The sequence below is a fragment of the Castor canadensis genome, chromosome X (assembly GCF_047511655.1).
Source record: "Castor canadensis chromosome X, mCasCan1.hap1v2, whole genome shotgun sequence".
NCBI classification, from domain to species: Eukaryota; Metazoa; Chordata; class Mammalia; order Rodentia; family Castoridae; genus Castor; species Castor canadensis.
Window position 1 is genome coordinate 81839615 of NC_133405.1, and position 27907 is coordinate 81867521.

Below are 27907 nucleotides of genomic sequence, written 5' to 3' on the forward strand. Positions count from 1 at the left end.
CAGTAAGCCTAGAGGTCATCTGGTTCAGCCCTTTATCAGGCACTTTCGTTGCCTTTGCATCAGCCACATGGAGTGGTTGTCCAGTCACTGCTTGACTATCTGTGGTGACAGAGAGTTGCCTTTGGGCAGTCCATTCTAATTGCAGAGTACTACTAATCTTTAGAAAGTTCCTTCCAAACACAGCAAAATACTGTTAGGGTGTTGGGATTAGGGAATTTGTTTCTTCTCTGATTTTGAAACTGTTGATAATAAACTTCAAAGGATTTCAAGAGGCTGGAATCATGAGCTGAAACTTTTATTAAAATTTTTCATTATAAAAAAGAAAAGTAAAAGAGCAACTTCCTTATGTTGAACCCAAATCTGCTTTCCTATAACGTCCATCCATTAGATCTTGGAGCATTTGGAGTCACACAGAACAAATCTACAGCTTCCTCTCCCTCCCTGTCCCCCTCCCCCAGCCCATATGACTTGCCAACAGTATACAAATTTCTCCAGGGATTCTCTAATCCACTCTTTCTCTGGACATACTTTGTTCATATCTCCCTTGAAGTCTGGTACTGAACAGAGGGCATCAGCTGTGGTCTGATCAGTGCAGAGTAACACAAGGTGATCACCTTCTTTATTTTGAATGATATAATCTTATTAATATAGCCCGAGGTCACAATAGTTTCATAGCAACCAAACCATGCTTTAGACTCATAACAAATTTTGATTTACTCTAGAAACCCTGTATGCCATCTCTCTCATATGCTACACTCATGCTGTTACGTTTTGGAATTCAAATAAGGGAGTTTACCAGCTTCATGTAATTTGTACATCTGATCTAATGACATTAAAACAGAACCCTTTTGTGTGTAATTACCTCAGCAGGTAAGAGCTCACCTAGGTTTACCTTTACTCATCCTGCATTCTTCTGTGTTGTCCCAAGAGTGTGGACAGAATGTTTTGTCAAACTCCAGATTATGGGTGTAACATTCTCCTTATTTACACAGCCAAGCTCCCTATCAAAGGAAATGAGCTGAGTGGGAAATGGTTTTTTCACCCTGAATCCATGAAGAGACCAAGCAATCCTTCACTTCCTTTTGTAAGTGCTTCTCAATGATCCTTTTAATCATCTCCCTCCCCTCCATCAGAACCATACTTATTGATCTAAAATTGTGGAATTAATCTTTTTTCATCTGTAAGATGGTGGGGCCACATTTGTCCATCTCTAGGCAGCAGCACACATCTCTTCCATTCTCCATAAGGTTTTCAAGGCTGTCATCAGTTGTCCTGCAACTGAGTTGCACGTCCTCCAAGTGCTGTAGGCTATTATTGACCCAGATGATGAGATGGGAGTTTCTCTGAGCAGCTGAAGGCTCTCTGGGATTACACTGCCTTCAGGATCTTCTCTTGGGCATCCACCTTGTCCTTTCTATTCTGAAAGGCCTTCTCCTTGCAGAAGAAAAGGAGCAGAAGTGGAGCTCAGGAGGTTTTGTTTTCTCAATAGAAAACCATTAGTAAAAAGAGTTCATTCAGGGCATCCTGTCACTTATCCAGCACTACTAAAATCTTTTGCTGTGACAAAGATCTTTGTGGCCCACCTTGCCAATCTCATTTTCCCCTGTTAAACTTGAAGCTTCTATTTTGGTCAGGCCAGTCCCCTCACTTCTCCTCAAGCATACCTAGGCCTCATCTCCATGCTGTGCCTACTCCCCCTTCCATCCTTCTATAGCCTTTCCTACAATTTCTCCTGTCCTTGTAACTTTTACAGACAACTGAGGTCACATACACATACTCATTTAACGTAGTTCAGTTTTGTCTTTCTGACAGTATGCACCCCAAAGTGGGTGTCTTCCATCCCTTATTATATATAAAGTAGCACAGGGCCAGGCCTACAGTCCTAGTAACCATTCTTCTATGGAGATTTCCATAGTGACCAACCTCTGACCCTTCACACACACTACAAATTCAGATCCCAAGATAGCTGTGTCCAGCTCCTTAAAGGACTAAAATAGAAATCAGATAAATCTAGGGATGCAGGCTGAAACTAATGTAGACAGTAATGATTTGTACAATGGGGAATAAAATCCTAGTGTATCCTAAGCTCTTCAAATGAAGAGCTGGGTTGTTCGCTGGGCTCAGGGCTGATGGTCTGCAAGGGGGCCGGGAACCTCAATCTAAACAAGCACAGAATGGACTGTTGGTTCGGTTGAAATCCCACCAGTCTTGGATATTACCTCTTCTACCCAGGCTTTTCAAAGGCATGAGGATCAACTGTAATCTATCACCGAGGGGTCCCTAATAGGATTTGAGCTTGTTTTGCTATGGCACGTTGACGAGGCAATGTCTAAATCTCCTCCATGTAGAGAACCTCCTAATTTTGAGGCTCCCCCTCCCAGAATGGTAGGCTCAGTTTGGAAATATCTGAAGTGGAGCAATTGAAGGTTGGAACATGAAAATAAAGACTTAGTTGACCTCAAAAGATGATGTAATCCAGTCCTTTGCTTTCAAGAAGATGAAGGATACTGGTACATTCCTTAGTAGCCATTCATTCCATTTGGCAACTGCTATTGAGGACTTACTGGGTGCCCAGAAGTATCTCCTCTCCACAGTAGAGTCCTTCCTTGGGTTTCCCTTGATCCCATTTTCCTCCCCTCTATCATTTTCAGAGGAAATGGAACACACAGGTCACGAGAGAATGCAGCTCTGTCCTTTCTTAGGAGTCACATTTTGAAGATGGTAATAGCACACTTGTCACAGAATAGGTGCCCTGCAACCATTGAATGTTACATCTGCCTCCTTTCTAAATAAAAAAAAGACAACCCCACCACCCAGCCCTTTGGCATACTGCTTTGCTTTTTTCTAGACTCTCTCCATTTTTCTACCTATGTTAGAAATGTGTTGACCAAGGGTGGACCCATTCATGCTTGGAAGGCATAATCAATGGCAGGTAGAGTGGAACAAATTGAGGACTGTGGGAAGGATCATATATTACTAGGTTGTATTATAGGTCTGTTTCTAACACTAATGTGATGGGCTTTGGGGAGCCCAGTTCCCCAACTATAGAGTAAGTGGTTGGACTAGATGACTCTGCAATCACCTCTAACACTAGTGCTTGGATTACTTCTAGGCACCTCCATGCTGTGTTTTTGTCACTATATGCTAGTATCTATGTTAGTATTGAAAAGAAGAAAGGAAAGAAGGAAGAGAGAGGGAGAGAGGGAAGGAGGGAGGACAGCAGTTCTAAAACTGTGAACTCATTCCACTTGCGCACCTTCTCCCCAGTCCTTCTTTTAACTATATGTGTGTTACGCTGATCAGGGCCCATCTCTCTGTCTCATGCACCTTATTAGTATATTAGTTCTGGGCTCTGGATTTTGTACATATTACGTGTTGGTCCTGTCCTGGTTGTGATGGTCTAGCTCCCTCATTTTGTCAGGGTCACTTTGAAGAATTCTATTCCTGGCTTCTGAGGTATCAAGCAAACCTGCCCAATTGCCACTTGGTGAGCAGATTCCACGTTCAGTTCAGTCCTTCAAGTCACCAAGAATAATAGCAAATACCACGATGCTAACCCTGTGGAGCCAGAATCCATCCCCCTCCAGTTGTCAGGGAGCCATTGATGACAATCCTGGAGGGAAATCTCCCCAGGGCTTTAATGACTTCTCCAATTGGAATTCACAGAACAGGAAAGAAGCATCCTGGGGAAGGGGGGCCCTGCTCTGTCAGTCACCCAAGGCCAGGGAGTGCATGTGGTTGATGCTTCACACACTGGATTTAGATAGGAAAGAAAGAACAGCAGCGTGGCAGAGGTCGAGGTTAAGTCTCCTCCCAGCCCCAGACCAAGATGAGGGCAGGGTGGTAGTGATGGCAGCAGAAAAGGAGGAAGAGGAGGAGGAGGAGGCAGCTGGTACAGAGGAGGAAGGAAGGATTATTTTTGCTGTTTCATTAGGAGGCCCTAGGTGCTGGGAGGAGGCTTCAGCTGCAGGAACCCAGAGCACTGGGGTGGGGGGCGGGGATGGGGACAGCAACTTGATTAAGATCTGGAGAGGCTTTCATGCAGGAGGCCCAGGGGCCAGTGGAGTGCAGCCCAGACTTATATGAGCTCAAAGGTAGGGCAGGGCAGTCCCAATTGCCTGAGTCCTAGCCTGCAGGGGCGCCCTGCTCTAGGGCTGTTGGGGCAAGGCCTATGCAAGGGAGGCAGGTTGGGAGTGCTAACTGGATTTTTTTATTTTTATATCAAGACACTGTGTTTAAAATTTTTACAAAGGACAAACTCCATGGGTTTCCGTTAGTGTTTTAAGAACTTTTCTTTAAAAAAAAAAAAAGCCGACAACAACAACAAAAAACACCGCTTTTTTGAAAGAGAAATGATAGACACAAAAGAGACTAAAGAAAATGGGGCAAATTTCTGATAGCATTTCCCCAAGAGCAGAGGCAGAACCCAGATTATATACCAAGGGGCCCAATAATAACATGGCTTCCACAGTACCTTGTTCACCAAGCCTAGGGTCCCCTGGTCTAGCCAGGCCAATGTTGCTGGCCTATGGAAGAAGCATGTCACCCTGCAGGCTCTGCAGCCCTTTACGGGGACACAGAGCTGGTTGGAAATTTCTCCTAGATGGCCCTCCAGCCCCATCCATCCTTAGCCCCTTCCTCCTTTCACCCCATGGTCTTGCTTGAATCTGTTTCTTTTGGGGGATCCTTTTCCTTGGTCTGATTGTGTGAATACTGGAGGTTCCAGAACCAGATAGACCTGGGCTTAGAGCTCTCCTTTTCAGAGCCTCTTAGCACTCCTGGGTTGGAAAAGCACTTGTTCCAAATTTTTTTTAAAAAAAATCAACAAAAACAAGACCCAGAAAAAAGACCAAGTCTGGGGGAGGAAGAGCTATTCTGCTCTTTAAAGCTCCCAAGTCTGGAGTTGGTCGATGGTGCAGTTCCGAGAGAGGTCAAAGGCGAGCACCAAGGGGGTGTCCAGCTGTTGCTTTCGGTCCCCCCAGGAGTGTCTGTGGTCAGGCTCAGGGAGCTGGTTTCAGCTGCTGTTCCACGGGTCCTCGGTTTACTGAGGACTCCTTTGTGTCCCCATTTGAAGGGTTTGCTCAGGTTTACTTCAGAATTTGTGGTTTTGTACATGCGGGTGCATGTCCACATCTGTCTATGTCTGTGCAGATGGGTCTGCTGTAGGATGTGTGTGTGTGAGGATGCGTGTGTGTGAGGGTGTGTGTGTGTGTGTGTGTGTGTGTGTGTGTGTGTGTGTGTGTGAGGGAGGGAGCCAAAAGATGAGCTGTGCTCCGGGCTAGAGCTATACCCGGGTAGTGGAGTGTGAGTGGGGCAGCCCAGTACTGTTGAACCCTGCAGCAAAGGTGTTATAGGGGTGCAATGTCTGCAACCCAACCAGGGAGTTGGGGATCATAGTGATGGTGTTTGGGGTCATGAGTGGGATGTCATCAGGGGAGCGCCGCAGGGTCAGGGTATAGTCGGGCAATGCAGTGAGGCGCAGTGTGTCGTGGGGAGGACCTGCCTCGCACTCATGGTGAGTGGGGCCCAGCTGTAATGCTGCCAGCTCCTCCTCAGGAGCAGCTCCCAATTCAGGGGCCCCAGCACCCCTCTGGGGGCTAGGTTGCCGCAGGGGTTCCTGGCGCCGTTTGTCCTTCCTGTAGTAGAGGGCAGCAAAGGCCAGAACATTGAGGAATAGGAGTGAGGCTCCCACAGCAATGGTGACACTTAATTCAGTGGAGTAGTCTCGAGGGTTCTCCACCAGGAGTGGCCCTGCATCCTGGTCCCCGTTCCAGGACCCTTGGGCGTTCTCGTTGCTGTAGGCAGGGGAGATGGCTGGCCTCTTGGTGCTCCAGGTCTTGCCGTTGGGCCTGCGGGTGATGTGGGAGCTGTGGGTGGTATCTGGGGGCGGCACTTTGGTGGTTGTGGATGTATAGTGGAACATGTCATGCAGGTTGTACAGGTGGGGCACCAGATGTTTCCAAAAGGCCACTTTAGTAGCTCGGTAATGATCACGGACCCTTGGTTTCAGCCCGATGTGAAGGTAGAGTTGGTCCCGGGGATTGTATTTGGACCAGGCCACTTCCTCAAAGCGGTTAGCCTTGGTGTGAATGAACTTGGTATCCTGGGGGACGGGCTTGTTGGGGTCCCTGAAATACCACATGGAAATCTGGGGTCACCACTCTACCTGGAGAAGGAAAGGGCCCAGCCTCCTTCCTCTCACACCCACCCATAAATCTCTTCCCCAGTCTAAAACTTCCCACCATTTCCATCTTTTTCAGGGTCCCACCCTCTGTCCATACCCCCTTTCTTCCCCAGGGCTTGAGCTCCTTGTACCCTCAGCAGGCATCAAGGAAGCTGTCTCATTCTTCCCTGTGCTTATCCACTGACATCAGGCTATGTAGATGCTTTGTCTTCTCACATGCTACTGAGCACCTATCAATCTTTTCAGTTGACCAGTTTTGCTAAGAGCCCTTTAAAGGGCTCTTTCTGAATGGACTCTAGTCCCATTTCATATGGCCTCTGACAGCTAACCTTGAATCTCACAGTTGTGCCAGTAACTCACTGCCTCAGCCCTGATGCTAATAAGGTTTTGAGTATTAACATAATTTTTCTTTTTTGGTGCTGGACACCAGGGCTCCTTGGGCATGCTAAGCAGGTGCTCCACCACTGAGCTACACTCTCAGCTCCTTCAACAAAAAATTGAAGAAGGGAAAATGGCACAAAATCTCCAGAAGGGGTGGTAGGAAGGGAAATGAAGGAGTTAACAAGCAAGATTTGGGGAAGATTGTAGGAAAGGAGATGATGGAAGACGTTAGATAGAGGAGCAGAGGGCAGGGCATGCCAGGGTCCCAAAGAAGAAAACACCCCATTTTCTCCTTACCCAGTCTTGGCAAAGTTGGTCCAATAGGTCATGACGACAGCACTAAGCATAACATCATTCTTGGAGAAGTTGCAGGGGAAAAGGTCAGTGGGGCCTACCATAGGGACACCAAAAACGTAGGGTACTTCATCCCCATGAGCTGCATCTGACCAAGCAGGCTTCATGAGACTCTGGCAGTGATGGTAGAAGGCATAGAAGTAGGTAGGCGAGCCATAGCGGGCATGCAGATCGGCTGTTACCACTGAGGGCTCCACCCACTGGTGGTCAGTGAAGAGTGCCACCAGTGTTTTACGACGGGTCTCAGGGTTGTCACGGTCTGCCCAGTCTGTGTACATGAATTTAATGGTCTCCCGCAGGGTGTCCTTACCCTCTGGATAGCCATACAGATTGTCCACAAAGTTAGAGACGGAATAGTCAAAGTCAGTGCCAGAGACACCATCCTCAGGGTCAACCACCCCTTCCACGAACTTGAGACCCTCGCCCTGGTTGACACCTAGCATGATGTCATAGTTGAGGAACTCTCCCTGTTCCATGAGGATCTCAGGGTCATCAGGAATTACATCACCATCAATCACAGGGCCAAAGGCCACATGATAGCGGGCTGGCTGGATGTCCTGCTCTACCAGCTCCTTGGCGCTCTTTTGCCGAAGACAGTCTACCATATCCACAGTGTCCAGCACATTACAGCCCACTTTGTCTGCCAGCAGGCTGGTGTACTTCACTGGTTGGTAGTTCACAGCCCAGCTGGACAGAGCAGAGCCACTCTGGATGATGGCCCTCTGGAAAAGCCCTACAGAAGATAGGTGGCACTGGGTCAGATCTGTTGTGTCACACATGGCCATAAAATATCTCATTCCTTTGTTACTGAGGCCACCCTATGAGGTGAATGGGCTGGGAAGGAGGAACAAGTCTTTTGGCAGGGGATGATGTGGACTAGGACCAGAGGAGGAATTGCCGAGCTCTTTCCTTGACTGGTTCCCTCCTTGGTTTCTCCACTGCTTCCCTGTTCTGGTGCAATGGTTGGTAGCTTGGGGGTTAAGGAAATGCCAGGGAGAATTAACCTATTGGGTCCCAGACATCAGCCTCCTTATGCTCCTTCTCTTTATCACTCCTTGTCTCTCCCTCTTGCTTCCTGCCCAGCTGGGTCCAGCTCTGTGCCAGCGCACCACCAGGGAGCTGGCGCTTATGCCACAAAGGGGTCTTTTTCATGAGAGATGAGAAATGCAGGCAAAAGAGAGCCCCACATTCTGGGAGATTGGGAGAAGGATCCCAAGGGCAAAGGCCTTGGGGTCTGAAAGTCTCCCAGGCACATGCCCTCCCAGTCTAGAGTCCCCACAGAGACTTCCCTTTTGCTGAGGCCACTGACATAGCATATCCAGATTTCCCCTGAGCTGAGAGTGACCCAGCCTCCCAACCTCAAAAAGAAGTGGATTTTTCCTCTAGGAAAAAAGTGTTGTCACTCTCTCTCTGGACTTGATATTCCAAGGGAGAATTTGGCTCTCAGGCGTACAATTCCATTGCTCCAACAGAAAGGCAGTTTGCATGGGCAGAAAGAGAGGGAAAGAAATAAAGATTACTACTTAGAGAGCCTCATTTTTCCTGATTCTCCATGAGACAATTATAGAAAGGCACAAAGAACAAATCTTGTTTTTGTTTTGTTTTGTTGCCATGCTGGAGATGGAACCCAGAGTCCCACACATTCTACGCAAGTGCTCTACCACTGAGCTACATTCCCAGCCCAAAAGAACAAATCTGTGAAGAAGCCAGATCTCCAGACACACAAGACCCCTATGATACAGAGCAAAGCACCATTCCAGGAAAGGTTTTCTCCTCCCAGAAAAGAGTCTCCAGTGAGAGGAGGCTCTGATCCTCTCTTCAGCCACCCCCACAACCTATCAGTTCACCCTTCTTTGAAGAAAAATGGAGGATTACTGCCATGTTCTCTGCCTTCCTGATGTGTCACACATGGCCATAAAATACCTTATTCCTTTGTGATTGAGGCCACCCTATGGGGTGAATGGGCTGGGAAGGAGGAACAAGTCTTCCTCTCTTCTCTGTCTCTGCCTTCCTGTCTTTCTCTGTCTCTCTCTGTCTCTCTGTGCTGGGGATGGAACCCAGGACCTCAGGCAAGCTAGGCAAGCACTCTAGCCTCCCCCCATTCTCTCTCTTTAGAGATGTGAATCCCACCTTAGTTTTCCCTCTCCAGGGTAGTCTCCGGAGGGGCAGAGAAAGAAGTTCTAGGTCAGGGAAAGTGATTCTTCTCTCAGAGACAGGTCTTCTTCAAAGAGAGTCTGCAAGTCTTCCTGTGAGAAAAATCACTAACTCATGGGGTCAATGTCAGTGAAAAAGAAAGCGTCCTCTCTCACAGATTTCCTTACTTCAGAAAAGAGCACTTATTTCAGGGATATCTTTCTTCATAAGAAGTTCAGCTTTACCTCTTAGAGATAGAATGTTCTCTATAGTCTAAAGGTGGAATGAGCCGGATGCTGGTAGCTCTTGTCTGCAATCCTAGCTACTTAGGAGGCAGAGATCAGGAGGATCACGGTTCAAAGTCAGCCCCGGCAAATAGTTCCTGAGACCCTCTCTCGAAAAAGCCTAACACAAAAAAGGGCTGGTAGAATGGCTTAAGTGGTAGATTGCCTGCCTAGCAAGTGTGAGGCCCTGAGTTCAGACCCCAGTACTGCCAAAAAATATAAAGAAATTAAAAAAAATAAAGGTGGAGACAACATTCCCTTGCTGAGCAAAACAGGGCCTGTTCAGTCCCTTGGAAAGGTCATTAGTAGAAGGACTCACTGGAGAGAAACTAAAAATGAGTCTCCCTTTGGTGGGTTGTGAAACCCAGGAGGTCTGCAATCCAGTAATAGACCACTGTCCCTCAGAGAAAGCTCACCTTAGGGCTGAGGGTATGGCTCAAGTGGTAAAATGCTTTTCTATCAAGCACAAGGCTCTGAGTTCAAACCCCAGTATGAGAGAGAGAGAGAGAGAGAGAGAGAGAGAGAGAGAGAGAGAGAAAAGAAGAAGAAGAAGAAGAAGGAGGAGGAGGAGGAGAAAAAGAAAAAAGAAAGAAGAAAGAAGAGGGGTTGGGGTGGGGAGGAAGAAGGAAGAAACCACCACCCACCTCCCAGGCCAGGGATTCTCATTTTGAATCCATGTCCCACTCAAGACCATTTCCCCTCTTGTACAGACTCATTCTTCAGAGAGAAAGGCAGACATTGAATGTTTCTTATACCTACAAACTAATCTCCGTTCTAGATTTTGATTCTGAAGTAATGTGTCCTTCCCATACTGAAAGATCTCTCCTGTCTAAAAAGAACTATTGTCCCTTCAGAGAGAGGCATATTCTACTGCCACTCTTCCAACTAAGAGTCCCACATCAGAAAGAGCATCTTACCCTCTTAGGTTGTAAACAGAATTCTCTCCTTCCCTCTCTCACATTAGGACTTGTAATTCTTCCCCCAGAGAAACATTTCCCCTCTACTTTTTCCTGAAGGGATACCAAACTGGTGAAAGAGGGCTGGCTGGTTCCCCTGGGTGCTTCTGGGACATGGAGTTGGGCACTATGGAACCTGGAAGGCCTGAGGCTCAAAGGTGCACAACCAGCATTGGGCTAGTCTGTTTTGCCCCAAGAACTACTCACCCTCAGAGTGATGTGACAGTGTGAGGAGGCTGACACAGGATGCACCGATGCCTGAGCCAAAGACAGTAATGCGGCGGGGATCTCCTCCAAAGAAGGCAATATTCTCACTCACCCAGCGGAGGGCTTGGATTTGGTCAAGAAGCCCATAGTTGCCCTTGGCGGCCTGGTCTCCAGTGCTCAGGAAACCTAGATTCAACAAAGGGCATGAGGACTGTGAAGGCAGAGGGATGAAGGATTTGGGTTAGGGTGCAGGCAGGAGTAAGGGGAGGTGAGTTACAACAGATGAACATGCAGCCCTGTAGCTCTTCCCACCTCACTCTAACATAAAGCACTGCTCCTTTCTGCAAGGTCCATCATCATTAATATAGGTAGGGCTGGCTCCCTGCCTCCCACCAGTTTGAAAGGAGGGGACAGACCATTTGAAGTGGTTGCTTCCTTCAGTTGGGAGTTAAACTACTGGACCCACAAATGGTGGGAACTCAGCATCCTCTGCTCTGATGTATTTTCCGGGAACATGACACAGAGAAAAGAGCAGGGACCCTGGAGTCAGATAGTCCTTGATTTGAATCCTAGCCACATGGCCTTTGGCAAGTTATTTAAAATCTCTGGGCCATAGTTTTCTCATCTGTAAAATGGGGATGAAAATACCTCATAGGTTATACCAAGGATAAAATGAGCATAAGCCCAGCACAGTTATTTGTACAGTTACTTCTTCCCTCTTCCTTTGCTCAGTAGAGGAAATGAAGATCCCAAAAGGCAACAATTCCTAAACCTTCCTTGACCTTCCCATACAAATCAGTCCATCTTCACTCCTTTCCAGGGCCTTGGATGGCACCCTTCCCCTCATTCTCAGGGCAGGTCCTCACTTCCCTAATGAATCAGAAACTCTGGGGGTGGGGCCCAGAAATCTTTTTTTTTTTTTTTTTTGCTGTACTGGGACTTGAACTCAGGGCCTACACCCTGAGCCACTCCACCAGCCCTTTTTAGTGAATTTTTTTTCCCGAGATAGGGTCTTGCAGAACTATTTGCCCTGGCTGGCTTTGAACCGCGATCCTCCTGATCTCTGCCTCTTGAGTAGCTAGGATTACAGGTGTGAGCCACCGGTGCCTGGCCAGAAATCTGTTTTTAACAAGCTCTCTGGGTGATGCTGATGTCTGCTAAAGTTGAGAAACCACTGGGTTAGACCATCTTTTTCATCTGGTGGAGAAATGAGGAAGTCAGTGCAGTGCGTTACCACAGAAACAGGTCTTCCCGCCCACCCACTGGGATTTGCTGCTGAGGAGACATGTCACCATGGAGACTACCTTCCCACCCACCTGCTGGGATTTGCTGCTGTGGAGACTTGTTACCATGGAGACTACCTTCCCGCCCACCTGCTGGCTATCCCACAGAGATGCCCCATATTCCCCCCCCCCCGCCCCCGACCCTCCCGCCCTGCTTCCATTTTAGACTGATCCTGCTGCCTTATTTCATCTCTCTTTCCTGATCCTTAGGTTCCTTGGGCTCCATCTTCTGCCCTAGGCTTGAGAAAGGGTCCTTTTCAGATGGGTAACTGTAGTGCTCCTATGTATTAGAAACCCATCTTGGATCAGTATTCTTTGAGTCCACCATTAAAAGCTCATTCACAGCATCTGGAATCAACTTGGTGCGAGATCATGTTGGAGAAGGTGCCCACAGTTCATAGAGAGCTCCCTGGAAGTCCTGGTAGTCCTCAGGCAGAGGCTGAATTCAAATAGACTCTAGCAGGCACAAGAACTGATCACTGCCTTTCTCAAGTCCTTCTGTACCTAGCTTCTGCAAAAGAGCTCATCTTGTCCTCTTCAAGTGTGTTATCAATTTACCTTTGGTACAATTAAGTATGTTAAAGTACCTAGTTATTCCTCCCAGGACTTGCCACAAGTCCTCTTTAGTCCCAGGTTGCAGATGAGGAAAGAAGGGTTTAGAGAAAGCCTGAGTGAGGATGAGTGGAGGAGTCCAGCTTCTCCTTTGTGGGGCCCATTAAGAAACTGAAGCTGGGGCTGAGAATGTAGCTCAGTGGTAGAGTGCTTGCCTAGCATGCACAAGGCCCTGGATTCAGTTCCCAGTACCACAAAAAGAAGGAAAGAAACTGAAGCTGCTGCTCCTGCAAGATGACCAAGACCCAACTCAGTTGCCTAAACCTTGAGACCCTCTGGCAAAAATCATGATGTGCTTCTCTTAGTCTTCCTTCCCTCCTCTACCTTCCCCCTACATTCTCCTCTCCTTTTCTCTCACCTAGGCACTAGCAGACTTGGCTTCAGCTTTTGCCAAGGCATCATTCAGTGAAATGTATTGAAGATGTCTGTTCTAATCAGCAGGAAAAGCCTGCAGTTGGATATAGTAAATTCCCCCAACATGGACCAATTTCCTGAGTTAGGAACAAAGGCCCAAAAAGGCTGGGTGGAGGGTTTGGCCCTACCTCTTCTCCCATGAGCTTCCTACATAAGGGGCACTGAAGCATGTGGACGGTGCCATGCCAACAATCCCTACTACAAGAGGAGTTCAGTTTCGAGTACTGTGTCCAATGACTCAGGAAGATGATGATGTGGTGAGCATGACTGACCAGGAGCACACAAAACCTGCCATTCTAGGAGAGTAGCCACTTGTTGCTAGTCCCCCAGTATCTTGGCCATCCCCAGAAACCACGTGAAAATGGAGGCTGAAATACCCAGCTCCATAAACTGTCGGAATAAATCTTAGCCCGTCTCCCTGGGCCCAGGTTTGTACTGCAGTATGTGGTAAGCTGCTTTCAGAAGATGGGGGAATCTGGCTGATTGTACCAAAATCAGATATTTGTGTCACTCAAGGTTTGAAGTTTACCAGGTTTTCAGTTTGCCTGGAGGGTATCTGAACAAGGATGTAGGATTAAGTTAATTTTGGAACCCAGAATGAAACTTGGCAAGTCCCTACTTCCTCAGCCCCATGAATGTCCACCTCCTATAGCTTGCTGGAATCCTTTTCTTTTGTTGGCCCCAAGCCCAGTGGGGGCTTCTCAAATAATAGCTACTCATCTGCCTTGGAGGAGATCCATGGATTAGTCTGTGATATTTTCAACAAACATGAATCAACCAAGATGTCTAGAGAAACTCCTTAGTGTGAACTGTCTGGGCTCAGTTCTCAGGAGAAGCTGATGGGAGGGAGAGTGACTGAATGCATATAATTGGGGTCCCAGACTGGCCACCTGTTCTGGGATGCTTTGGAAAACAAAACAATAAAGCCTCAAATACACAGCAAAATCCCCGAGTGTCAGGGACAAACCCATGTTCTACATCTGGTGCCAAGAGACAAAAACATCTTGTATGTACCCAGAATGCAATCAGTGGCTTATTGATTATATTTGTGTTCCAGAACAGGAACTGAAGGGTACACAGGAAGTGGTGGGAAACTTCTGACCAAATTTCAGTTGATAACTCCTTCTGAGTATAGGGTAATATTATTTGAATCATCAAATAATGCTTACACCCAAAGAATAATATTTCTGCCTCCCTAGATGCACTAGTCTGATTATTCTATGAGAGGAGGATGTAAAGTGGGTATTCTTAGCTTGAGTTCCACTGGATGAGCTTCAGGGGGATCTGTGCTTATTTTTTTTGTATGTGTGTGGTGCTGGGGATCCATCCCTGGGCTTTGCTTATGCTAGGCAAGCACTGTACCACCGAGCTACATTACCAGCCCTGTGAAGTTCTGTGTGTGTGTGTGTGTGTGTGTGTGTGCATATATTGTCTTGGGGGAGAGTCCATAGCTTTCATTAGAATGTCAGAAGAGTCTAAGAGCCCCCAAAAGGTTAAGAACTTCTAATATAGAAGCTTAAGAATCAGAGCAGCTGAAGGGTTGTGAGTAATCAGCAAATCAGGATATCATACACGGTGCTTACAGGTGATAGCCTTCTGTGCAGCCTGCAGCTCCCCACTGACACCGAAATCCTGAGTCTCTCCTGCCTCCTCTCTGCCTCATTTCTCCATGGTGCACTCATCCTCGTTTCTCTCCCCAGTCCTTTTCTTCTCTTTCTTACTTTCTCCTCACTTTCCCGCTCTTCTACTCTCTCTTTTCATCCATTCCTAGCTGGTCTAATAACATGGAACTGGAGCACATTCTTAGTATTCTCTGTATATTCCAGCAAATCTTGTAGAATGGAGCTTTGTGTTTATAATTTTTAAAAGCAGCTGAGTTGAAGATTTTCTATTACTCTAAGAAAAGAGATGAGCAGAATTACTTTTAGTCATCAACTACTATGTATATGTGTCTGTGTATCTGCATGTGATTATGTCTATGCATTCATTACTCTTTAGGAAGTTTGTGGCTGTAGTGTGTGGGTTACAGCCACCTTCACGGTACCATGACATTCAGATCCCCTTTCCCAACAGGACAGAAGATCTAACAAGAGTCTTGCCATGGTGTCCTAGGCAGTGCAGAAAGACAGAAGAGCAGGAGCAGAACCATGAAATCCAAAGCCCACCAGACTGTGGAGAGACCAAGGAGATATACTGTATGCTCCATACCCAGTGTCCTGGGAGCTACTGAGTGGGACACAGACTCAGCATTTCTCAGGGAATGTAATTTCTCCAGTCTGAATCCAAAATAGCTTTCCTCCTATGCCACTTAATATTAAGGATAAGTTGAGAGGAGATTGTCATGCTCTGTGCACAAACCCACCCAGAAGTGAAATGCAGTGCCAGGGCCTCTGAGATTGGAACTGGCAAAGCAATATAGTCCAGTGCAAATTAAAATAAGGTGCTGTCCCCCAACTGCCGTGGAGTAAGTGAGGTCTAACTGCTGGTTCAGCATCCAGGCCTACAGACCTGACAAACAGCCTAGACTCCCACTGGATCTGTGAGGATACAAACCCTCTAGCCAAGAAGTTGGCTTCTTCATACTGTTACAAGGAATGCAAAGCTTGGATGAGCATCTGAAGGGGGGGGGACAGGCCCTGTATGCTTTGTGGCCTTCTCTGAGGGCCACTTGTTTACCTTAAGACCTTGGCTACTTCCTGGTGGTCACCAAGGAAGGTACAGGGTAGAGGGGCAGCCTCAATCACCCAAATGAGTATGTGCATGGCAGAGTATGTGGCAGAAGAGCTTATGGGGGTGTATGAAAGGCATTTGGGAAGTAAGTGTATGCATTGGTGTGTGTGTGTGTGTAACTGGATAGAAGTCAATGGGGATATATGTGTGGAGAGGGTAGAAGGAATGTGGACACATGTATATATGGGGCACGCAAGTGTAGGGGTAAGCAGGAGGGTGCTTGGGGTGGGTACAGGTGTGTTTGTGTGTGTTTGTGTATAGATGTAGCTCTAGGTGTATGTGTGTGATCCTTGGGTGTATGTATTGGGTGTATTTATGCAGGGCATGTGTGGGAAGAGCTTATACACGTGTATGTGTGTATGCATACATGTATGTGTGTAGGAGGTGTATGGGTGTGTGTATACGGGGATATATGTGTAGAGGGTGGGCTATTTGTACACGTGGAATGTGTGTAGGGATGTGAGGTGTGTGTAGTAGTTGTGAATGTGTGGAGTGGACGTGCGGGGAGCTGTAGCACATAGGGAGGAAGCGTATTGGTTTGTGCTTACGTGGGGAAGGTGAGGGACAGATGTGTGCATATGTGTAGTATATGGGTGTGTGGAGTGGATGTAAAAGTGGAGTGTATAGGAGGATGTGTGTGTGCGGGTAGGTGGAAGGAACCTATGTACATGTAAGGCGTGTGGAGTTTGGGTGTGGATGTGCCCGGTGCAGGTCTTTGTATAAGATGTAAATATAGGGGTAAGAGAAAGTGTAAGTGTGGGTGTGTGGGGTGTATAAGGGTTAGATGTGGGTAAAGAGATATAGGGAGGAGTATATGGGAATGTGTGTGTGTGTGTATGGAAGGTGAGAGAAATCTGTGTGTGTGGAGCTAGGATGTGGAGAGTATAGTGTGTGGGTAGGTGGATGTGGGGAGGGCTATCTGTGTAGAGTGCATATGGATTGGCAGGAGAATGTGCTTATGTGTGAGGGGTCTGTAGATGTGGGCCTGGAGCTTTGTGCATATATGTCTTGAGGGGCAAGTGAGAAATAACTGTATACATGGGGGATCAGTGCATGTGCATGGGTCTAAGGGTATGTGCACATGGGTGGACTAGAGGGGATACTGTGTATGCATTGGGTGTTTAGGAATGTGAGGCTGGGTGGGTAGAGTTGAAGGCAGGAGAGTAGAAAATTAATGGACCCTACAAAACTCAGCCAAACAAAAGTGTGGGAGGAGAGACCCGGCATGGGACCTAAGGGAAAGTGTGAAGTTTGAACTGAATTTCCAGTGGCATCTGAATATTCTGAGAAGGGGCCAGGGGATCTGATGAAGACCCCAGCAGTTAGGTAGGGGTCATGGGATAGCAACATTTTGATTATGGTCATTAACACCAGTTAGAAAATCAAGGTAGCCTGCTTTGAACTCCCCAGCATTCTTTCCTTCCCTCCTCGAGAAGTCACCCTTCCCTCTAGGCACCTGCCAGAGAATCATACCTAGCACCCCAACCCGATAGTTGAGGGTGATGACAATGACGTTGCCATAACTGGCGAGAACGCTGCCATCAATCATGTTGCCTGTCCCTTCCATGTAAGAGCCTCCGTGGATGTAGACCATGACGGGCTTAGCACCACTATCCCGGATGTCTGTAAAGAGAAGAGGTGAGACACAGGCTGGGTAGGATGCCCTTCCTCCCCCACCCCCGCCAGCCCTGGGGGGGTGGTGCAGGCAGCAAAGCTATCCCAGGTGCCAGGACACCACTGGCATCCCTGAGGGCAGGACTCATGGGACTGCTTAGCTCAGAGCTCAAGCATTGGCCAGAGACTGTTGAACTTCAGTGCTTCCCAACTGAAAGCAGCCAGCCATGACTGGTGGGCCTTGGCTGGGCTCTGGAAGCAGAGGCAGCAGGAAGAGCAAGGGCTAGTGTTCCCTTAGTGTCATCAGGTGAGTCCCTGCCCTGGGCACCCAGGAGTCCTGGGACCTGATATGGCTTTTAGAGAGCAGGGGCCGGGGAGCCCTGAAACCCCCAAGACTAGACCAGTTACATGGAAAAACGGCCATTGGCAGCAGCTGGCCCCCCATCGCAGACAGAGACAAGAGGGGTGGGAATAAAAGGTGGCACAGGAAGAGAACAAGGAAGGATGTGGGAAAAAGAGAGTGAATGGCAGAGGTGGGGTGGGAGAGCCCTTATTGACATGGTTTCTCAGCCTGTGTGCCCATTTACCCATTCTCCATGGGTAACCCTGGGGATGGGGCAGAACTAAGAATGAGCAGCCTGCATCCAGGCAGCATTAAGATGAAGATGGAGCCTCCTCAGAGGCCATTCAGTCAGGGCACATCATCAAGTGGCTGCTCCCAAGCCTGGGCAGCACAGAGTCTGTGTTGGGCCTGGGACAGTCAGAAGGCTCTGGGCCTGATCTATTAGCTCTGTCTGTAGCTGTCCGTCCGTGAGCTGGACCAACTCTCTCTGCCATACCAGCACAACCCTACCCTGCATCAGTGCCCCACCCCTGAGCTGGCTGGCCCCTCTGAGATGAAGGGGCAGGAGCAGGGTATGGAGGTGGAAGGGAATGCTCTCCGCTGAAGAACAAAGGAACTTGTTATCCCATGGAGGAAAGCTGGTCCAACTGTCACCCAAGTATCTTATGCCATCTACTGACAGCTGTGGTGTCCTGACCTCAGCCTGGCATGTTAGCCCACGGTCTTTTGGGTCTTCCCAAACCTACGGCAGCCTCTGGCCCTGGGATCATCTCTCTTTCTGGAAGATGGCTGGGGACATTTTGATTGTCACTGTCTTGCTCCCCAGTACACCATCCTGCTGGGCCTCTCTCCCAGGAGCAACGTTCCCCATGAGACATAGAGGTCTCTTCAACGAAACAACCGTTCCCCTCACCATCCGCTTTCCTTTGTGCCTCTCCCCACCCTCCTTAGCCCTGCTTGCTCTCCACACTCCTTGCAGCTCACTAGAGGCAGGTGCCCATGAATTGTAGAAGATGGGGGAAGGTGGGGGCCAGGGGCAAGGAAGATGCCCTCCCCATGGCTCTGCTTGTGGTCCCCTGCTCCTGCCAGCCAGGTCCATCACCCCAGAACTCCCAGTGGCCAACAAGGCCAAAGACGGAGGAATAGTCCAACGTCCTTGTACAGGAACAGAAACACACCAACGGACGGACAGACAGACAGACGGGGCTTCTCCCCATCGAGAAGGGGAGGGGCTCTGTGCCATGCACCAGCCTCCACGCCCTGCAGCCCCCAAATACCTTCATCTTCATCCCCGTCATTATCCGCTAAGTCCTCGCCCTGTTTCTTAGCGCCGGATCCTGGGGACCAGACACGGGGAGACACAACAGCACAGAACAGAGAACAAAACAGAGAGAGAATTCAAAAACAGCATGACTGCAGTGTGGCCCAGCAAGCCAGCTCTGGGCCTGGGCCCAGGACAGGCAGGAGGGATGGCAAGAACTGAGGGAATGGGTGGGCTGAGGCCTAGACCTTCATCAGGAAGATGGTGTTGCAGGCCTCTGCTGTGCTGGCCTCCCTGCCCCTCCCTGCCCCACCTTCCTGTCCTCAACAGCCCCTCTCAACCGACTCCCTTCCCAGTTAGGAAGGTGGTAGCAGCAGGTGGGCCAGGGCACAGGGCCAGATACCCACTTGGGAAGGATTCATTCTGGGTGAAAGGGGCTGCATGTGTGTACACAGGCAGGCTGAGCTGCAGAGCAGGGGCAGGTACTGAAGATGAGGGATGACATTGCCAGCACATGTGGATATCAGTGTGAGGTACTTAGGGCAGAGGCATGTACCAGGGACCCCAGGCCTGAGCTGCTGGGGCCCAGTGGGCAGGCTTGAGCTGGGCCTCAGCTGACCCTGATTCCCACAGGAGAAAATGGGAGATGAAGTTTTCCCTCTGGCCTTGTCCATTGGGGTCCCCTGCTCTGGTTAATGGTAAATGGGGTTCCTGCCCACAGGAACAGTCTTGAGAGCAGCAAGCATTGCTCTGAGATATAGAGAGAGCCAGAGGGGGAAGGAGGGGAAAGGAGAAAGGGATGATGAGAGACAGCGAGAGAAGAGAAGAGGAAAGGAGAGAAGAGAGAGGGGAGGGGAAGAGAAGAGAAGAGAAGAGAAGAGAGGGGAACAATGGAAATAGTTCCTACCATATACTGAATATTTACCACGTGCCAGACATCCTACTTCTGTCATACTGTTTGATCCTTGTACCCCAAATGAGGTGGGCATCATCCTTATTCCTGTTTCACTGATGGGGAAACTGAGGTTCAAAGAGGTAAAGTGACTTGCTCAAGATCACACAGCTAGGAAGTGCTAAAGGTGAGAATCAAACCCAGGTCTGCTTGACTCCAAAGCCTATGGTCTTTCCACTGCACCATGCCACCTTTCAGGGATGGGGGAAAGGAAAGGGAAGGGAAAAAATAGATGAGAGGAGAGATGGAGCATGGAGGGAAGTCAAAGAGATGAGAGAAGAGAAGAAACTAGAAGGGAGAAGACATTTAGGACCTGAGGGTAGGCTGGCACCAATTCTCCTTCCTGTTCTGAGGAGACCAGAGGTGCATCTTGGAATGGCTGTGGAGAGAGAGAGTACTACTGCCTGTATGCTGGTCCGTGTGTGGAAACAGGTAATTCTACTGGTACCCCGGGTCTTACCCTTTTGCGTCCATGACACCAGATACCCTCAGTCTGGAGGAAGCAAATCTCTCTCTCTCTCTCTCACACACATAGCCCTCTTTCTCAGCTGGTCTGAGCTCTGGTGACTGGATTTTCCATCTAGCTATTAATCAAAACTGGAACCACCCTCATACTACAAAATGGCTTTTCAGCTAGAGCAAGAGCACATCCTTGTGGCAGAAACCACCTCCAGCTTCCTGAACTTCCGGTGGCACCCACCATCTTAACAAGTTAGCTAAACACCTGCCAGTACTACCCTCAGAACCCTGATGGAACATGGACATCACCCCCCACACAGCAGGCAGCCCACCAAACTGAAGGACTCACTCATTCCTAGACATGGATTCTTCCTAAAGTGTTAGAGGTGGGGGCAGGGCAGATTTTCCCCAGGAAAACCTTCACTTTGCTACTTTTGCCCCACTCTGAGAGTATCCTTGGGTTGCTACATTGTCCCAACCTCCCTTGCACAGATGCCTTGTTCAGCTTGGCCCTTGATGAGCAACTCCTTGCTGGCATGGGCCTCACCCAGACACTGAGATGCAGAATCCCACCCAGGCAGCTTCGCCTGACCTGTTCACATCATGGCCCTAATGACCTCTAGGTATGGGTCTCCCCAAGAAGGAAAGATTTGTAACTGTTCCGAGTGGTCAGCAGGTGATAGGAAACTCATCTGAACAACTAAATGACCAAATGCCTTCCCCCATCCTGTCTGAAGCCCACTTCCTAGACTGGCTTGTGGGGCTTATAGAAACCAACTGAGTTTTTTGTTTGTTTGTTTTGCAGTACTGGGGTTGAACCCAGGACCCCAGGACCGTGCACTTACTTGAGCCACACCCCCAGTCCTTTTGTTTTTAGTTTTGTTTCAGGTACGGTCTCATGCTAACTTTGCCTAAGCTGGCCTAGGACTGTGATCCTCCTACCTCCATCTCCTGAGTAGCTGGGTCCACGGGCATATGCTATAATGCCCAGCTTGTTTTTGAGGCAGGGTCTTGCTACCTTTGCCCTGGCTGACCTCAAACTGAGATCCTTCTGTCTCAGATTCTCTAGTAGCTGGGACTACAGGTGTGGACCACCACACCTGACCCCAGCTGCATTTTTTTTGACTGTACTGAGGTTTGAACTCAGGGCCTCACACTTGCTAGGCAGGCACTCTACCACTTGAGCCACTCCACCAGCTCTCCAGCTGTGTTTTAATACCAAGTTAGGAGCTTCTTCAGAGTAACGATTAGGCTTTTAGTTATTTCTAAATCCTTCCTCTACCTCACATCCCAACAACCTTGGGATGATAGCCTTGCCTATTATCCACAATTGCAACTGGTAAATACTCATACTGAGTGGCAGCTTCCAGTTGACTTTCTGGCCAAAGTTTCAGGGCTGGACTGGCCTGCTGAAGGCTCTTACTGGAGCCCTGGGAGGTCATTCTTCCTAAGAGATGGTTAACGATAGTGTCATCTCCTCCTCTTACCACACCCCGCCAAGTAACTCATGGGAGCAGGTTTAAAAGACCCTCTTCTTCCTTTTTCTTTTTCTTTTTTTCCCCAGTACTGGGGACTGAACTCTGGGCCTCATGCTTGCTAGGTAAATACTCTACTACTTGAGCCATGCCCCCAGTCCTAAGAGACTGTTAAGGCTAGAATGGTCTCCTTCTACCTTCTGTTGTGAAAACAGGTTCTTAAAGGAAAAGACTGGCCTAGGTCCCACTGTGAGTTTGCAACACAACTGGGGCTCTTGTCAGGCTTCCTGCTTCCCAGACCTGCCCTCTTCCAGCAGCACCACAGCGCTCCTGCATTCACATGAAAGCCATGCACGGGCAGCCTACTGTGTGTGAGGGCTGGGGCTGGGTTGGAGACGGCTGAAACACGGTCCTTAGGGCTTCATGTCTCACTGCATGCTCCAGCGTGCATCAAAGCACTCAGGGCACGTGTTCAACATGTAGATTCCGGGTTCTGTCCCAAGAGATTCTTATTCAGTAGACATCATCCCATTCCAGGAATCCTGATGGCTCCATTCTGAGAAACCCTGCCCTAGGACATCAAAGGAAAACAAACTCCAAGCTTAGCCAAAGGATTGTAGAGATCAGGTTGAGATTGTCCAACTGTTCCTTAGACTGTTCTGAGTTGGCTTGCCCCAGCCACATCTCATCATTTTTCTGAGCTGGGGAGATGGGAATGGCCAGATGGGAGTTGCTTCCATGTGCTACAGTGGAAAGAACATGCCCTGAGGGTCAAGAGGCCCAGGTTTTGGTCCCAGCTCTGCCACAGACCAGCAACAGGGCCTTGAAGCAGCAGCAAGTCACTCCCCTGGGCCTGTTTCCTCATCTGTAAAATTGGGATACTGACTCCTGCCCTATTCGCTTCCTAAGTTGTGGGGAGGATTTTATGAGGTAAATACAAGCGCACTTTGCAGAAAACATAAAGTGGTATTTGGGCAAGAAGAATTACTATACAGGAGAACAAATTCCTCTTGTCAAGAAAGTAGATTTAAAATTTGCCACCAAAGACATCCCCCCCACCAAGTTCTGCTACCAGAGCAGCCTGGGTCTCTCAGCTAGACTCTGACCAGAGGCAGTGAGACAGGGGCCTGGTGTGCGTCTGAAAGAAGTAACTGAATTTGTGTATACATGTTTGTTCTAAGTTCAGGGGGAAGAATTGAGTATAGACTTTCAATCCAGGACAGGACACTGGAGGGATGGTCTCATGATATCCCTCTGTGCGAGAAAAGGTGGAGCCTTTGGCACTGTTTTGGCTGCCTACAGTTTCTCCTGAGGTGCCATCAGGAGAGCCACTGGCTCTGTTTTTGGTACACACTTTGGGTGGAATTTGGAACTGGGAAGATTGGAAGTAATGGGGTTGGTGCTTCTGCTCTAAACCTGCCTTAGGCCACCAAATCTTCCCTGCAAAGCAGCCAGGGCCTTCCTGTGAAGGATGTGGGCCTTATGCCTGTTCGCTGCCCTCTGAGCCTGGGCTACTTGAAGAAAGGCTGGGTCCTCAGGGGCAAGGGCACGTGGGCAGGCAGCCCTCCCTCTCTCTCTCTCTCCCTCCCCGCCAGCTCGCTACCTACCTCCTTTCCTACAAATTTTCTTGTTGGGCTTTCGGGCGCATTCCTTGGAAATCCGCTTTACTGTAAAATGAATAAAAAACTAAAAAATAACAGGAGGCCTCTGCCCAGGGGCATGCACCCCCCACCCCCAGGCCCCAAGAGCTGAGCTGCTCTGCAGGCAGCACATGGCAGAGAGCCTGTCCCACCATCTCCTTGTTTCTGTCACTTACCTTAGTGTGACCCCCGCGGGAGGAGGCATCAGCTAGTGAAAGAGGAGGCACCTAAGCATTGCCCACTAGGCTTGCCCCTCCGCCCCCCACGCGCACCCAGCCCCCTCGGCCACACACACCTACCACCTTTTGAAGCAGGTGGAATGGCAATGGGGGACCTGGTGGAGCCAGCATCCTCCCGCGGGCAGCTGCCAGCAGTGACCCATACTCCCCCAGGACACCCCCATCCAGCACTGGACCTAGACCTGTCAAAGCTTCCAGGCCTGGCCAGGCCCCTTCTGGCAACAGTGTCACTCACACATGGGAGCTGGACAATGCTGGGAGAGGGAAGAACAGGGAGGGGGATGGGGAGGCCAAGCAGAGTGATGGTTAGAAGCATTTTCACAGACAGACAGAACCACATGCAAGGGCACACAACCACATGCAAGCCACAAACACAACAGGGCAGGCAGGAGGCAGGGAGGGCCTGGCCACAGCACTCACCATCCTCCGTGGGCACATAGACGTTCAGGTAGAGGCAGTCTTCATTGGGCTCCTGGATGTAAGTAGCTACGATATCCAAATTGGCAGTGAACCAGACTGGCAGCATGACTTCGGGCACAGCTGTGTGGATGTTCTGGGGGCACACTGGGGGAAAGTGTGTGGCGTTCCGGATGCCCGACCACGATGGTGGTGGTTCAGGGGGCAGGAAACGTTTCTCGCCGATTGGGGGAGCTGCGTAGGGCACCCCCAGGTATTGGTCCACAGGCCCCAGGATCTCACTGGGCAGTGGCACCCGGGCACCCCTTAGCTTCCCAAAGTGAGTATTGACTGTGGGTGCTGGAGCCTGCGTACTGGCCCTCAACACCAAACTGAGGAACCACAGGGTGAGGCACAGGCTCCGGCCAACTGTGGGCGTGGGGCTCAGGGACAGCGAGGGCGGGCCAAGCCGCAGCCACATGTTCCGGGCAGGGGGACTGGCAGGAGAGGCAGACTCCAGGGTCACAGCATCAGCCCAACAGGCAGCCCCTTCATGGCCACACTGACTTGAACCTCAAAACTGAGCTCTCGAGGGACACCTACAGGTGCCCAACAACGTAGAGAGCAGGTCGTCCAAGCACCACCGCTTCGAAATGGGAACTCCTTCAGGGCCAGACAGGCCTGTGGAAAGAGGGAAGCATGTGTCATCCAAAATGATCTGAAAGGGCTGCAGAGTTGGTCTTTGGGGCCCTCCTACAATTGGAGAGTTCTCACATGCGCAGGGTTCCAGGGACTCACAGGTCAGTCAGAACCACAGTTGGTCACAACCATTCTATGTGGGATGGTTAGAGTGACAGTTGTTGCCACTTCAAGTTTGCAGTCCCCAACTTCAACTCCACAGCCAATGGTGTTCATCAGGGTCCACTGGAGCCAGGGTAACATGTGGTGGTAGGGGTGGGGAAAGCTGGGTCTGTGGGCATGCAGGGTGAACACTGAGCTGTCTAGCCCCTGGGACCTGCTAATCCCACATAGGAACCTCCCCATTAGGAGAGAGTAGGATTGTCAACCTCACTCCAGGATACCAGCTCTTAAGAAGGGAAAACAGCAGATAAGCAGAGGATGCCCCACCCTCAGGGCAATTCACCTGAGTTCCCAGACCCTCCCTGCCCCCTGTGCACATTTCTTCTTAACCCTCACTACTCCCAGATCCTTAAGCCTTGATCCTTTCTGTTGGCTATCTCTTCATTCACAACAAATGCCAGAGCTGAGGGCAGAACCTGGTCTGCTGAGAGCATGCTAGGCATTGTGGATGCTAGTCCAGTGCAAAATAAACAACAGAGTGTGGACATACACGCTCAGAAACTCATAGAAATAAACTCACAAAGAGTCAAAGAGGGAGTGAGAGAGACCAAGCCAGGATCACAGACATTACAATATTCACTCAGATAGACATACATTCCAATCCCACAGAGATCCCCTCATACAGTCCCACATTGGAGACAGAGCATCTCACAAAACCAGGGCCCCACAGAGTGACACATTCAGAGACACACAGAGAGACTTATTGAAACATAATCACACATACCGCATAGGTAAATACCTAGACACATGCAGCATAATGGTGACACATAGGTGGAGACAGAAACAGAAATAGCAACATGGACACACAGGCCTTCTGACACAGTTACACAGTCAACACACATACACGGCACACACAGTCACTCCCACATGGACACAAATGCACAGACACACACGCACACACATCTAGCAGGCACATTAGTTTTCCCCCATTTCTCCCACCTTCTGAGATTGTGGGCCTGTTCCTTTAAGAAGTGGCTGAAGGGGTGGGGGAGGGAGATTGGGAACGCCCGGCAATCAAGACCGCCACGAGGGGGGGAGTGTGTGTGTGTGTGTGTGTAAAGAAGGAGGAGGATGTGTGTGTATGTGTGTGTGTGTAAAGAAGGAGGAGGGTGTGTGTGTGTGTGTGTGTGTGTGTGTGTGTGTGTGTGTGTGTAAAGAAGGAGGAGGAGGAGAGGAGAAGTAGGAGAGGAGAAGGAGAAGGAGAAAAAGGAGAAGGAAGGAGGGCGGGCGAAGTGACTACAGGGTGGGGGATCAAAGGAAATAGGGAAATTGGGAGTAAAGTATGGGGGGGCAGATCCCAGACACTGCCCAGAATGCACCTGGGCAGAGGGGAGGAGGGGAAGGGGAAGGAAGGGGTAGGAATAGGGAGGTGGGGCAGGAGGGACTGGGTGGGTGTGTATATGGGGGGGATAGTCCGCAGCTGAGTTCACACAATCCCCCCATTCACCATCTCCATGGCAACTCCAGGGCACAGACCGCTCATTCACACGGCTTCCCCGCCAGCAACCCCCCCATTAACCCTCTCCATGCCACCCCAACCTCATGAATATCATTAACCCTTTTGAGTTGCCTCCCTCTCCAGTAACCCTTCCGCACCAAATGCCAAATTCCCCTTTGAGTCAGTTTCCTGCAGCCCCTCCCCCGTGAACACCTAGACTGACCGACCCCCAAATGCCCTCTGTACCCTAGGATCCACTGTGAGTTCCCAAGGCCAAGCTCTCCATTCTGGCCCAACTTGCAATTTGGGAGAAGACAGTGGGAAGCAGAAATGCTGGGATGAGAATGGCATCTGGGGGCTCTTTGGGGGTTGGAGTGGTATTGGGCGAGGGGCGTTGTGCAGGAATGGACCAGTATTGAGAACTACAGTGTTGGGGGCTATGAGGGTTTGGGATGGTATTACAGGATGGAGTTGCACTGGAATGGGGAGGATAGAATAAAGGCCTCCATTGGGTGGGGGGGCTGCAGAGAGTGGGGGAGGGAGGCCAGCTATGAGATGCTATGATGGAAGGGGGATGGGGCTGCATTGCAGGGAATGGGGGGACTGGCAATGTGTAATACAGGAATGGGGCTGGGGGCCCTGGATAGGGGTATTTTGGTGAGCATGCGGGCTGGGCTGTGGAAATAGGTCCATGGGTGGGAGGTGGGAGGATGATAGGGATGCAGGATTTAGGGAGAAGGTGGAGAGAAGCAAAGCAGGGAAAGATTGGAGGGTCAGGGGTTCCGATGGAGAACACAGGACTGAGAGGTGGGGGGGGCCACTGGTTGGGGGGGTGGAGGATCCTGGGATAGGGAGGGGATAGGTTGGGGGGGCAAGGTATGGGCAGCAAGAGGATGAGAGACCAGGGCAGGCGGCCTCACCTGTTCCCCGGGCTGCTGCAAGCGACTGAACCGGGCCACGGACCACCCATATTGCCTCCAGGCCAAGGGCTCCGCACCCGAATCCTGAGATCAGCTCTCCGGCAGCCTGGCTGCTGTGCCCGCGCACTGAGGGGGCGCGCTGCGCGTGCCCGGACATGGGGGGGCGCGGTCCCTGCCATTAACTCCTTTTGTGCCAGAGATGGCTCAAGTCCTCAGGCATGGCCCAATTCCCCCTACATACATACACACCATGCTCAGGAGCACTCTGTTCACACTCTCTCCCTCTCTCACACATCTCAAATCGCAAAGCTATCAGACAGGTGATCTGCCAGGGCAGCTAGTCTGAAAGTTACCTGCAAAGCTTGAGACCTTGACACAAAAGGAGAAATTGAGGTACTGCATGCAGGAGCCCCCAGTCACACTCCCCAGACATATCTCTACCTCACCCCACATCCCTCACCTCTCCTCATCAGCAGCACTACTCAGGCAGCAACCACCAGTGGGGCCACTCTGCCCTCATCCTGTCACTCTCCCAAAGGTCAATGTCATTCCCTTCTGCTGCTTCTGCTGGGGCAGGTCAGATTCAGATTGTCAGCATGCCAGTTATCTGACCATTTCAGCCTCTACTTGCCACCCCCTATCACTGGTGTCCTTGTAGTTTCTGTATGTAGTACACTTGTCCAGTTGGCCTAACACCCTCCTCCAATTCTGAGTGCCCCTTATCCAGCTAAACTTCTACGCCTGTGGCTCCTCAGTGTCTAAGTCAAGATA

The 27907-nt window shown here is 49.9% G+C and overlaps 1 protein-coding gene across 3 annotated transcripts; it reads right to left on the minus strand.

Moving 5' to 3' along the window:
- Positions 1-279: 279 nt before the first annotated feature.
- Nlgn3 (neuroligin 3) lies at positions 280-27288 on the minus strand. Of its 3 annotated transcripts, XM_074063728.1 has the most exons (8): positions 27137-27288; positions 23942-24598; positions 23250-23309; positions 18773-18832; positions 17012-17161; positions 10500-10685; positions 6863-7652; positions 280-6128 (listed from the first exon to the last, which is right to left on the minus strand). In XM_074063728.1, the coding sequence occupies exons 2-8, from the start codon at positions 24396-24398 to the stop codon at positions 5285-5287; spliced, it is 2547 nt and encodes an 848-aa protein (XP_073919829.1). In that variant the 5' UTR covers positions 24399-24598; positions 27137-27288; the 3' UTR covers positions 280-5284. The 3 variants fall into 3 exon arrangements, with proteins under 3 accessions (XP_073919829.1, XP_073919830.1, XP_073919831.1); XM_074063729.1 differs by lacking the exon at positions 23250-23309; XM_074063730.1 differs by lacking the exons at positions 18773-18832; positions 23250-23309.
- Between the last annotated feature and the right edge of the window lie 619 nt (positions 27289-27907).